The 13,628-nt window shown below is 43.9% G+C and overlaps 1 protein-coding gene across 2 annotated transcripts in view; it reads left to right on the top strand.

Moving 5' to 3' along the window:
• Nucleotides 1-13,628, top strand: part of LOC140487778 (tRNA (32-2'-O)-methyltransferase regulator THADA) — a 295,012-nt gene that overhangs the window by 106,344 nt on the left and 175,040 nt on the right. For both annotated transcript variants that reach the window (XM_072587028.1, XM_072587029.1), the window contains exons 11-12: nucleotides 2,510-3,227; nucleotides 11,046-11,198. In XM_072587028.1, coding sequence (XP_072443129.1) covers nucleotides 2,510-3,227; nucleotides 11,046-11,198 — 871 coding nt within the window. The remainder of the gene's footprint in view (nucleotides 1-2,509; nucleotides 3,228-11,045; nucleotides 11,199-13,628) is intronic.

The raw sequence follows: 13,628 nt of genomic DNA, 5'->3' as shown, positions 1-13,628 counted from the left end.
CTTAATGGTAAAGTCCTGGGGAGTGTTGCTGAACAAAGAGACCTTGGAGTGCAGGTTCATAGCTCCTTGAAAGTGGATTCGCAGGTAGATAGGATAGTGAAGGTGGTGTTTGGTATGCTTTCCTTTATTGGTCCGAGTATTGAGTACAGGAGTTGGGAGGTCATGTTGCGGCTGTACAGGACATTGGCTAGGCCACTGTTGGAATATTGCGTGCAATTCTGGTCTCCTTCCTATTGGAAAGATGTTGTGAAACTTGAAAGGGTTCAGAAAAGATTTACAAGGATGTTGCCGGGGTTGGAGGATCTGAGCCACGGGGAGAGGCTGAACAGGCTGGGGCTGTTTTCCCTGGAGCGTCGGATGCTGAGGGGTGACCTTATAGAGGTTTACAAAATTATGAGGGGCATGAATAGGATAAATAGACAAAGTATTTTCCCTGGAGTTGGGGTGTCCAGAACTAGAGGACATAGGTTTAGGGTGAGAGGGGAAAGATATAAAAGACACCTAAGAGGCAACTTTTTCACGCAGAGGGTGTTACGTGTATAGAATGAGCTGCTAGAGGAAGTGGTGGAGGCTGGTACAATTGCAACATTTAAGAGGCATTTGGATGGGTATATGAATAGGAAGGGTTTGGAGGGATATGGGCCGGGTACTGGCAGGTGGGACTAGGTTGGGTTGGGATATCTGTTCAGCATGGACGGGTTGGACCGAAGGGTCTGTTTCCATGCTGTACATCTCTATGACTCTATGACTGTACTGACACATCATGTCTTTCTAAACTAAAAATCTATTGCATCCATCTGACCCATATCGCTCTACTCCATGCATATTCAAATATCTGTCAAGATACTTCTTAAGCAATGCTATTCTTTCTGCCTCCATCATCCCCTCTGGCACTTACCACCCTCTGTGTAAAAAACTTGACAGTCACATCTCTAAACTTTCCCCTTTTTACCTCAAACTTATGTCCCAACTAATTGATATTTTTACCCTGGGCAAAAGACTCTGACTATCCATTCTATCCATGCCTCTCATAATGTTGTAAACTTCTATCAGGTCATTCCTCATCCTCCAAGGTTCAAGTGAAAGCAAAACAAGTTTGTCCAGTCTCTTCTCAGAGCTAATAGCTTCCAAACCAGGTAACATCCTGATAAACCATTTCTGTACCCTCTCCAAAGCCTCCACATCCTTCTTGTCATATGGCGACAGAACTGTATGCAATATTCAAAATGTGGTCTAATTAAAATTTTGTACAGCTGCTACATGACTTGCCAATTTTTATATTCTGTGTTTCATGCCAAATGCCTTCTTGAACACCTTATCCATTTGTGTTGCCACTTTCAGGGAACTGTGGACCTGTATGCATAGGTTTGCCCATTCCTAGCCTGTCCAAGTCCTTCTGGATTCCTCCACACTGCCTGCCCCTCCACCTATCTTTGTGGCATCTGCAAACGTACCAACAGTACCCTCCGTTCCTTTGTCCAGATCATTAATGGATAATGCAAATAGTTGTGGTTCCTACACTGAACCCTGCAGAACCCCATTAGTCACTGGATAGTATCCCTTTATCCTCATCCTCCCCTCCAGAGTGTTCTGTAGCTGCTCAGAGACATCCTTGGAGCTAGTACCAAAGAGTCAACATACCATCTCATTTGCAGCCACAGAAATCTCTTACAATTGAATCCGCTTTAATTACTGCATTCCCACACTTTTTACTCCTCTCCCGTGTATCAGAGCCAACCCTGGTGGTATGAATTTGGGTATTGCTGCTTTCCCCTGAGAGGCCTTCCCTTCAACAATATCCAAAGTGATGTATCTGTTTTGATGTGGAATAGCCATAGGAAACCCCTGCGCTCCCTGCTGAGACATCCTGCTTTATCTTGTGGATACCTGTTCCCTTCCCCCATGGAGCCTTAGCCTGTGATGTGACCACTACTCTGTATGTGCTATCCATTACACACGCTGTCTTGTGAATGCTCTACAGTGACCCCAGTTGCCGCTGCAACTCCACCTCTGAAACTTGGTCTTACAGAGCTGCAGCTGGAGACATTTCCTGCACGTATGCAGGGTCCAGGCCTTGGAAATGTTTCTGGCTTCCCATGTAGAGCAAGAAGAGCACACCATGGCTTTGAGCTCTCCCGCTATGATTTAACCCTTTAAATTAAAACTTTAGGAAGATTCTTCATATGACATAATATCAGTTGTTTTCGGGTGTTAATCCCTGGTCTTGGTTGCTATAGCGTATAGCCCTTGCAAACTATAAACCATAAAAGAAATGTAATAAGCATATCTTCTCCTCAGCTCTGAATTCTGACTGTGCTCTTAATTCCCAGAACCACACACTGACTCTGGCTATATCTTATAATCACCTTCGTGTCTTCGTCTAGGCCACAGGAAATAGCCTGTCTGTTTTAGTCTATAAAGACTGCTGTCTATAAGGGGAAATGGGAGCTAGGATTTGGGACCCACTGTTCCAGTCGGTGCTTTTTCTGACAAAGAGTTTTGTCCCCAGATCATGGTTGATTACGAGGAGCTTCCAAAACATTTGTTCAACTGCCTTTCAACAAATCACTTGTGCTCTGCTGCCTCTGAGCTGTACTGGACAATACTGCAGCAGCACAGGTTGGAGTGCACTTTGACCCAAGGAACCCTGTCTGAACAGGAACTAGCAGAGAGTTGGGCTCAGTGGTGGCTGCAAATACTGGCTGAGGCTTTAACCTCTGACCTCCCATTATATCAGCAGAACACTGCCAATTACCTCCTAGGAAGAACACTGAAGATCTTCCCAGCGTCCTTCCACCTACTGGCTAGGGCATTTGATGGTGGCCACCCAGAGCATCACCTTGGCTGGATCACCCTAATCAGCACTCAGCAGGTAATTTCTGGATCCCTGCCCATGGAGGCCAACATACAGGGGAATTTGAGGGCCTCCTTACATTGTTTGAGTGACCGTGTGCGCCTCCGTGCACTTGCTCTGCTGTGCATCAGCCCTAAAACCAACCAGGCACTGAGTCCGAAGGCCATGAGTCTGCTGAAGGAGTTCCTGCCTCTCAACTTGAATTGCAGTTCCTCGTCATTCAGACAGTTGCTTCAGGCTAGTGTGAAGAAAGCCCTGGTGAGGGTCAGAGACAGCTGTCTTATGAACCTTCGTGCACTGAGAAGATCAGACATCAGCAAGAAGGGAGGAGAAGGATGCCCAGGAACAGCAGACTGTGTATTTGATGGTGTTGGTAAGTCAAAGTTCTTTCTATTTATTGTGACTTGTTGTCAGCACAGGCCTTATTTCAGACACGTGGAAGGAGACAGGTTTTACAGTCTCGGGACTTGTCCGTGGATAACATGAACTGAAACAGTGACAACTTGTATTGATGTAGCATGCACATGAATTATGTATAATGTAATAAAATTAGTTCATAGAAATGTATGATTTAGGAGCAGGAGTGGGCCACTCACCCCTTTCAGCTTCTTTCCCCAATCAGTACGGTTACAGCTGATCTGTGTGGTCGCACCTCATTGTCTTGTCAACAACACACATGTACACTCTTTATCTATCTAACTCATCCTTGAATAAATGTAGCAGCCCCACTCCGTGGTAGGACATGGTAGAAATTAGGACAGGGTATTGAATGATCTAATAGACATTTAGCTCATGAATATATACAAATGCTACATTCACATCGGTGTCTAGGCTAACATTAACTTATTCAATTACAAAGAGTTAAATGCTTTCATCAGTTTCAAATGGTTCCAAATAAGCTGGAATCTGAAACCTTATCCCTTCAGGTTACGTGGTGATAATATGCTGCGTAGTACCTTAAAAGCATATTGATATACAAACAAAGACACCTAGGTCAATGGAGTGTGAGTTGGTGTTACTTGAGGGACAGGCAGATTTCACAGATCACACGTTTATAGAAAACATAGGATATGAGAAACCAGTTAGAAAAGTGAGGGATTAGTCAACTCAAAGGTAACAAATTTAAGGATGAGGGTTTCTGCAGATGATGAACTGAAATGGCTGGATTTAGACAATGTTATAGAGGTGAAAATAGACTGCAGGAAATAGTCAGGATTGATCAGAGGCTCATCTTAGAGTCAAATATGAGACTGAAGTTATGAACAGGAACTGACCGAGAGTTGGGCTTTAACCTCAGCATCGGGGGGAGAGAGAGGTAGGTGATCATTAAGAAACGAAGTTTGGTCCTGAGCTCAAAAACAATGGTTCAGTCTTCCTTCTGTTTAACTGGAGGCCAGTTCTGCACATGACTTACTGGATAAACAGTTTGATAGTTCAGCAACAGTTGAGGGGACGAGAGCGATAGTGCTGAAGTAGAGGTGAATGTTTGCAGCGTAGATGTGAAACTACTTGTATATTTGGAGGATGTTAATGATGGAAATAGGACAGAGTCAAACTTAGATCCTTAGGAAACACCAGAAGTAATAAATTCAAGGATGAGGGTTTCTGGAACAAGAAGAGAAGGCGTTGCAAGTGTTTCCCGAACTACAAATTTGATAGATTGGGACTGTGTGAAGATAGTTCTCACCGGCTGGTCAACAGGAGGAAGATGGTTTGGTCTGCTATGGACCAAGGAGGAGAGTGCTTTAGGGAGACAGTCTGCTGGATGTGGTTTCTCTGAATTCCAGGTTGATACTGGAATATTGAGTAGTTTTAGTAAATGAGAGCATGGCACAAAATGTTTCATGTGGTCCAGTTGGATCTGGTAGGCCAAACCATTCATCTCTGCCATATATATCCAAGTTTGCATCCCTTGGCCTTAATGGAGAAGTGGTGAAGGGTGAGAGATAAGAGTAGAAGACTGTATGACACATGATCATTGATCCCAGCCACACTAACATTCAGAATGTCCAGCTTGGCACCAAGTGACTGGGTTGAAACAGGTGGAACCTGCAGCTCCCCCTCAGATAGAGGGGCTTCTCCCGTTCCTGCAGTTATCAGTTGAACACTGATGCATCTCATTCTTCAGCACGATCCATAAAATGCTTGGACTCCTCTTCCAGTGAGCAGCATCACTTCTCAAGGTTCTCCCCCTCTTATTTGGGTGCAGATTTGAGGGAGAGGAAATCACTATGTCTGTTGAGGTTTATGGCTCTGCACTCTCTCCTTGCTACATTTGAGGCTGACTGTGGAATTAGCAGCCTCAAATTACTAAATATGGGATTAAAAAGGGTTAGCATGTTTGTAGAGATCACTCATGAACAGTGGGGCGCATGGGGTTATTCACAGGTTGGTTGATGCTTTCTGGTGGGAGAGCAGTATGAAATAACTCATAGAGGCAAGTATCTTGTCATCAAGTCACCCTTTATTTAAATGAATGGTCCTTGACTGTGATTTTGCCTCTTCAAGGTCAGTTCTCTGAGTACCAGAATTTCTCTCAGTCCTCTTTTTAGCTGGGCTCCCTGATTGAAACAGATTAACAGACCCAGTCAGGGAACTCTCGTTCTGAAGTCCAGCTGGCTGACTTCCCTCCAATCACTACAGGTTACAGCATGATTTTTACCATGTGTTCCTTCTGTGTAGTCACTTTTCAAATCAGCCCCTCTAATGTGTGACAACCATGATGATATTGACCATTGGCACTGACTCTGCAGCCGAGAGATCAAATACAGGAATGGGGAAGGGACAGTGCACCTCCAATCTGAATGTTCTGGCAGTCTAGGTGTTGGATAGTTTGTTTCTGTGCATGCTACACCTTCTCACATTCATGGCACTGGACACCATCCAGTGTCCAGAAGATGCAGTGGCTACCTGGTGTTGAACAGTGAACTCACTCACCATGTCCTTCTCCATGACATCTCCCCTGAAAGGGAAGAACATGCTCACCTTCAAGGAGGCCAGGCTCAGGCGAGATCAATCCCATCTCTCTTCAAGTTACTTCTTGAGGAAGGAAAGTGCGAGATGGATAGAAGAATGATGGATATAATTTAGAAAAAGGTTGCCTTGGAGGGAGGTATTGCTGGGCTGTAACTCCTGTGACTAACCAAGTCTCTGCTAATGGTCTTCCTTTACCTGAGCCAGCTGGAAATGTCCACATGACTCCAAAAGGTTTTCTAAATGGGACTCAAGAAGAAAATGTCACCCAGGCAGCTGCAGGGGAGTTTATTAGACCTCAATAATTTTCAGGAGGACATAGCCACATTGAGATGTTTTCCGTCATCCATCACCTTTTGTCCACCACATCCCACCTCTAATAACATGCCTTCAATATCAGAAAAGTGCACCAAGCATCCCCCTCTTAATGTGAATATTGCCCTCTTGCTTCTGTGGAGCTGCTGCTGCTGTGAATTCTATTTCTTGTTTCCGTTATCTCCCCCTCCCAATATGTGGAGTCGATAACAGAACTTAGAAAACTTCTCCCTTGCAGGTTAATTTGCATACAAATTATGACTTTTTCCCCTTTTTTTTCTTTAGTTTCCTTACCTTTTTTGCTCCTTTGCCTTTGTTCCTTCTTTCTCCTTTATCCCTGTCTCCATCTTTTCCTCTTCTCCTTCCTTCTAGAGAGAAATCAGGAGGACAAAAAGTGGACATGAGGTAACTTCGGCAAATAGATTTAAGGAGAATCTGAAGGGATTCTACATATACATTAAGGGCAAAGAGTAACAGGGAGAGAATAAGACTCTGTAAAGATCAGCAAAGCTGCCTATGTATGGAACTACAGGAGACAAGGGAGATACAAAACAAGTATTTTGCATCTGAGTTTACTGTGGAGAAGGATAAGGAAGGTAGAGAATGTGGTGAAATAAATAGCGACATCTTGAAAACTGCCCACATTACAGAGGAGGAGGTGCTGGACATCTTAAAATGTATAAAGGTGGATAATTCCTTGGGACCTGATCAGGTGTACCCTAGAACATTGTGGGAAGTTAGGGAGGTAATAACTGGGCCCTTGCTGAGATATTTGTATTATTGATAGCCACAGGTGAGGTGCCAGAAGTCTGGAAGTTGGCTAACATGATGCCGCTATTTAAGAAAGGTGATAAGGATAAAGCAGAGTACTATAGGTCAGTGGCATGTTGTTGGAGGGAATCCTGAGGGACAGCATGTATATGCATTTGGAAAGGCAAAGACTGTTTAGGGATGGTCAACACGGTGTTGTGCATGTGAAATGGTGTCTCATAAACTTGATTGAGTTTTTTGAAAAAGTAACAGAGTCGTGGATATGATTTATATGGACTTCAGTAAGGCGTTCAACAAGGTTCCCCAAGGGAGACTGGTTAGCAAGGTTAGATCTCATAGAATACAGCGAGAACTAGCCATTTGGATACAGAGGTTGGTAGAGCAGGGTTGGTTTTCAGACTGGAGACCTGTGACCAGTGGTGTGCCAAAAGGATCAGTGATGAGTCCACTGCTTTTTGTCCTTTATGTAAAATATTTTGATGTGATCATAGTAAGTATGATTAGTAAGTTTGCATTTGACACCAAAATTGGAGGTGTAGTGTACAGTGAAGAAGGTTACCTCAGAGTTACAACAATGTCTTCATCAGATGGGCCAATGGGACAAGTAGTGGCAGGTGAAGTTTAGAATATAGAACATAGAACAGTACAGCACAGTATAGGCTCTTCAACACTCGATGTTGTGCTGGTTTTTTATCCTCCTCTAAGATCAGACTAACCTACATACCCTTCATTTTACTATCATCCATGTGTCTATCCAAGAGTCACTTAAATGTCCCTAATGTATCTAACTCCACTACCACTGCTGGCAGTGCATTCCGTGCACCCATCACTCTCTGAGTAAAGAACCTACTTCTGATATCTCCCCTAAACCTTCCTCCAATCACCTTAAAATTATGCCACTACATTATAAATATTCCCGCCTTGGGAAAAAAGTCCCTGTCTATGCCTCTTGACATCTTGTACACCTCTATCAAGTCACCTGTCATCCTTCTTTGCTCCAATGAGAAAAGCCCCAGCTCCCTCAACCTTTCTTCATAAGACATGCCCTCCAGTCCAGGCAACATCCTGTGAAATCTCCTGTGCACCCTCTTGAATGCTTCCACATCTTTCCTATAATGAGGCAACCAGAACTGAACACAATATTCCAAGTGTGGTCCAACCAGGGCTATATTAGAGGCGCAGCATAATCTTGTGGCTCTTAAACTAATTTCCCCTTCTAATGAAAGCCAACACACCATACGCCTTCTTAACAAACCTATCAACCTGGGTGACAACTTTGAGGGATCTATGGACATGGACCCCAAGATCCCTCTGTTCCTCCACACTGCCAAGAATCTTGCATTTAACTCTGTATTCTGCATTCAAATTTGACTTTCCAAACTGAATGACTTCACACTTTTCCAGATTGAACCTCATTTGCCACTTAGCTCAGTTCTGCATTCTGTCAATGTCTTGTTATAACATACAACAGGCCTTCACACTAGCCACAATTCCACTAACCTTCGGGTCATTGGCAAACTTACTAACCCACCATTCCACTTCCTCATCCAAGTCATTTATAAAAATCACAAAGAGCAGAGGTCTCAGGACTGATCCCTCTGGAACACCACTGGCCACCGAGCTCCAGGCTGAATACTTTCCATCTACCATCACTCTCTGTCTTCTATGAGCCAGCCAATTATGTCCCTAGACAGACAGGTTTCCCTATATCCCATGCCTCCTTACGTTCTGAATGAGCCTACCTTGGAGAACCTTATCAAACGCTTTGCCAAAATTCAAGTACACATATCCACTGTTCTACCTTCATCAACATGTTTTGTCACATCATCAAAGAATTCATTAAGGTTTGTGAGGCATGACCTGCCCCTCACAAAGCCATGCTGACTATCTTTAATCATAAATCCTGTCTCTCAGAATCCTCTCCAATACTTTGCCCACGCTGATGTAAGACTCACTGCTCTGTAATTCCTAGGATTATCCCTAATCCCATTCTTGAACAAGGGAATAACATTTGCCACCCTCCAATCATCTGGTACTACTCCAGTGGACAGTGACCACGCAAAGGTCATCGCTAAAGGCGCACCCTGTAGTAACCTAGAGTATATCCTGTCTGGCCCAGGGATTAGGCAAAAGTGAGGACTGCAGATGCTGGAAACCAGAGTTTAGATTAGAGTGGTGCTGGAAAAACACAGCAGGTCAGGCAGCATCCGAGGAGCAGGAAAATCAACGTTTTGGGCAAAAGTCCTTCATCAGGAATAGAGGCAGGGAGCCTCCAGGATGGAGAGATAAATGGCCCAGGGGATTTATCTGTCCTTATGCTTTTCAAAATTGTCAACACGTCTTCCTTCTTAACATCAACCTGTTATAGCATATCAGCCTGTTTCACGCTGTCCTCAGAAGTGTCACGGTCCCTCTTAGTAGTGAATACTGAAGCAAAGTATTCGTTAAGGACCTCCTCTGCTTCTTCTGACTTCAGGCGCAAGTTCCCTCCACTACCCCTGATCAGCCCTATCCTCACTCTGGCCATCCTTTTGTTCCTCACATAATGTGGAACGCCTTGGGGTTTTCCTTAATCCTACCCACTAAAGCTTTTTCATGCTCCTCTCCCTCTCCATGAGTATAGTAAAGGTCATGGAGTTGTGATCACTATCACTGAAATGCTCTCCAACTGAGAGGTCTGATACCTGGCATTGTTCATTGCCAAGCACCAAATCCAATATGGCCTCCCGTCTAGTTGGCCTATCTACATATTATGTCAGAAACCCTTTCTGGACACACCTGACAAAAACTGCTCCATCCAAACTATTTTAATGAAGTAGGTTCCAATCAATATTAGGGACGTTAAACAGCCCTGTTACTTCTGCACATTTCCAAAATCTGCCCCCCAATCTTCATTTCCATGTCTCCGTTGCTATTGGGGGATCTATAGAAAATTCCCAATAAAGTGACTGTTCCTTTCCTATTTCTGACTTCCGTCCGTACTGATTCTGTAGACAAACCCTCCTCAACGATCTCCCTTTCTACAGCTGTTCTACTATCCCTGATTAGCAATGCCACTCCTCCACCTCTTTTACCTTCAAACCCCCCCCACCTTTCCTTATGAAACATCTAAACATTAGATGGAACATTAAACAATCATTCCTTCCCCTGTGATATCCAAGTCTCTGTAATGGCCACAACATCATACTTCCAAGTACTAATCAATGCTCTGAGTTTGTCACCCTTATTCTTGACATTTCTTGCATTAAGATAGACACACTTCAACCCATCACTCTGACTGCATCTTTGCCCTATCAAGTGCCTATCCCCCCTCACAGACTCCCTGCACGCTATATCTGGCTGTTCACTACCTCCTCCATATCTGATCCACAGCTCAGGGTCCCACGCCCTGCCAATCTAAATAGTTTAAACTCTCCCAAAGAGCTCCAGCAAACCTCCTGCCCAGGATATTGGTGCCCCTCCAGTTCAGGTGCAACCTATCCTACTTGTACATGTCCCACCTTCCCCAGAACGTATCCCAATGATCCACACATCTGATTTGGAGGAGCCGGTGTTGGACTGGGATGGACAAAGTTAAAAATCACACAACACCAGGTTATAGACTATAACCTGGTGATTTTTAACTTTGTCCACATATCTGAAGCCATCCCTCCTACACCAGCCCTGCAGCAACATGTTCATCAGTTCAAAGACAAAACTAAACTAATTGTCTTAATGTAGTTACATTGCTTATCATAAGCCCAACAGTGTTAATATTTTATCCATTAACACCACCGGGGTTCACCCATGCGCATGACTGAAATCACAGTTTGGGAGTGATGTGTTTGGGTCATTGTTCAAGTTACTTGGTGAGCTTTTAAATAATACTGTCAGAACTGACTCATCTCCACTTGCCTCTATTTTGAATTCCAAGTCCAAGCACCTTTTCTCACAACAGTTTAGTTCACAAGAGTTGTTACATGGGTTCTGGGAGGTATTTTGTAGGATTCTGTGCTCAATATAAAGAGAGTAGGTTTCTTTACAGAATATATCCTTGCACATTCATGACAACTGTCTTCCCACCCTGCACTCCTTCCCTGGCTGTGGACAAACTGAGAACAATCCTGATCTCTTGTCATTTGGGTTCTTGCAGGTTTTGTACAGTGGCTGCTGGAGCTGAGTGTCTCTTCTCTGCTGCCAAGTCTCAGCTACCAGAGGAAGAAGACAGCATTGCTGCTGATGGAGGCCCTCCTCGAGACCTGTACAGACAGTTGGAGCCCTAACAGGAGGAAGGGACAGCCACCTCGTAAGAATCAGGAACACTTTTTGATGTGAACTTATCTAATATCATTGGAAAAACCTCAGTACCTTCAGGAAATGAGGACACAAATATTTCTTAAAATCCCTCCAGTGTAGAAAGAAACTCTGAGGAGCATCCTACCCAAACTCAGTCTCCTACCCTATCCTCTTAACTCTGCATTTACCATGGCTAATACACTTAGACAGGTAGGGGAAAGTGAGGACTGCAGATGCTGGAGTACCAGAGTTGAAAAATGTCGTGCTGGAAAAACACAGCAGGCCATGCAGCATCCGAGGAACACGAGATACTAGGAGAAAGTGAGGACTGCAGATGCCTGAAGAAGGGCTTATGCCCGAAACGTTGATTCTCCTGCTCCTCGGATGCTGCCTGGCCTGCTGTGTTTTTCCAGCACAACATTTTTCAACTCTAATACACTTAAACAGTTTAGCATGGCAATCTACGTAACCTGCACATCTTTGGATTACCTGGTGGAAACAGACACACACACAGTTGTTACCAGTTCAGTCTCTCTTAAACCTGGAGCCACAACTGGTACTTTCTGTGCAGGTATCGTTCTGCAGCTTAGTTTAAAGGATTCCTTCAGGACTCCATGCTCTGGCTGTCTATTGTGTACTTGTGAGTTAGATTGATGTTCACATCTCCATCTCCTGTACCCAGTGAGGCAGGCTTACTTGGTCATCTGAATCTTTTGTGCTTTTCTGATGAAATGAAATAAAAGCAGAGAATGCGGTGCAAGCTCAGTAGGTCTGGCAGCATCGTTGGAGAGAGAAACAGAGTTAATGTTTTAAGTCCAAAATGACTCTTCTGTGGCACTGAAATAAGCTGGAAGATAGTATGTTTTAAAGAAGAGGAGAAAGCATGAGTGAAACAAATGAAGAAGATGCTTAGCAAAAGACAAATGAAGTACTAATGGTGGTGAAGGAGCAATATAGACAAAGAAAGGCATGAATGGTTGGTGCGAAAAGGAGAAAATGGGTCCGTTTTGCTGAGCGAGACATAGAAGACACAATGTGAGGTTTGGGTTGTACTCAGAATGGAAGACAAAGGATATAGCCTGAAAGTGATGAACACAATGTGATCCCTGAAGGCTGTGAAGTGCCTAAATGGAAAATGACATGCACCTCCTCCACCTTGCGTGTGCTTTGTTGCATCTCTGCAGCAGATCCAGTATGGAAATATTAGCATGGGAGCAAGGAAAGTTGAGTAGAGAAATGCAGATAGAGTTTAGTCCAGACAAGAGTGAGTTGATATATTTGGAAAAGTCAAGTGCAAAAGGAAAGTATATAGTAAATGACAGAACACATAGGAGCATTGATGTACAGAGGGATCTTGATTTGCAAGTCCATAGCTTCCTGACATTGACAACACAAGTGGATAAGGTGGTAAAGAAGGCCAATGGCATGCTTGCTTTCATTGGTCAGAGCATTACGTACAAAAGTTGGCACGTCATATTGCAACTGTATGAAATCTTAGTAAGACCACATTTGGAGTCCTGTGCAAAGTTCCATTGGCACACTGAGGGAATGATGTGGAGGCTTTTGAGAGGGTGCAGAAGCAGTTTGCCTGGATTAGAGTGTATTAGCTATAAGGAGAGGTTGGACAAACTTGGATTGTTTTCTCTAAAGTGTCAGATGCTGTGGGCCAACCTGATAGTAGTGTATGAAATGATGATATTTGAAGCCTTTATTTCCCAGGGTGAATAGTAGGAGTCTTTTTCCTATGGTGGAACTATCAAATGCTATGGGGTATAGGTTTAAGTTGAGAGTGAAAAGTTTAAGGGAGATGTGCAAGGCATGCCTAGAATGTGTTGCCAGGGAAGGTGGTAAAAGTAGATATGATCGCAATGTTGAAGAGGCATTTAGGCAGATACATGAACAGACAAGGAAAGAAGGATATGGATCATATACAAGCAGATGGAATTATTTTAGAATAGCATCATGTTGGCACAGATACAGTGGGCCGAAGGGCCTGTTCCTGTTCTATGCTCAAGGTGGTTTATTGAAATGGAAAGCAATTGGAAGATCAGAGTCATTCTTACAAACAGAGTGGAAATGTACCATTAAAAGGCCACCCAGTCTCTACTTGATCTCACCAGTACAAAGGAGACATCACAATGTGTAGTGAATATAGTAGGCTAGTTTGAAAGAAGTACAAGTAAATTGTTGCTTCACCAGAAAGGTGCGAGTGGAGCATTTGACATTGAGCGGAGAGGAGGTGAAAGAGCAAGTGACACACCTTCTGTGATTGTATGGAAAGATGTCATGTGATGGAGGGAGGTGGGGAGAGAAAAAAGTGTTAGGACTGATGGAGGATTGTGCTGAGGAGCAGACAATCCCTGCAGAATGTTGACAGTGGAGAAAGGGGAATGTGTGTTTGGTGGTGTTCTCCTGCTGGATGTGGTGAGCATGACAAGGG

Source organism: Chiloscyllium punctatum, chromosome 17, assembly GCF_047496795.1.
Source record: "Chiloscyllium punctatum isolate Juve2018m chromosome 17, sChiPun1.3, whole genome shotgun sequence".
NCBI lineage: Eukaryota > Metazoa > Chordata > Chondrichthyes > Orectolobiformes > Hemiscylliidae > Chiloscyllium > Chiloscyllium punctatum.
Note: the sequence above shows the minus strand (reverse complement) of the source record. Positions and strands in the feature narration are given on the sequence as shown.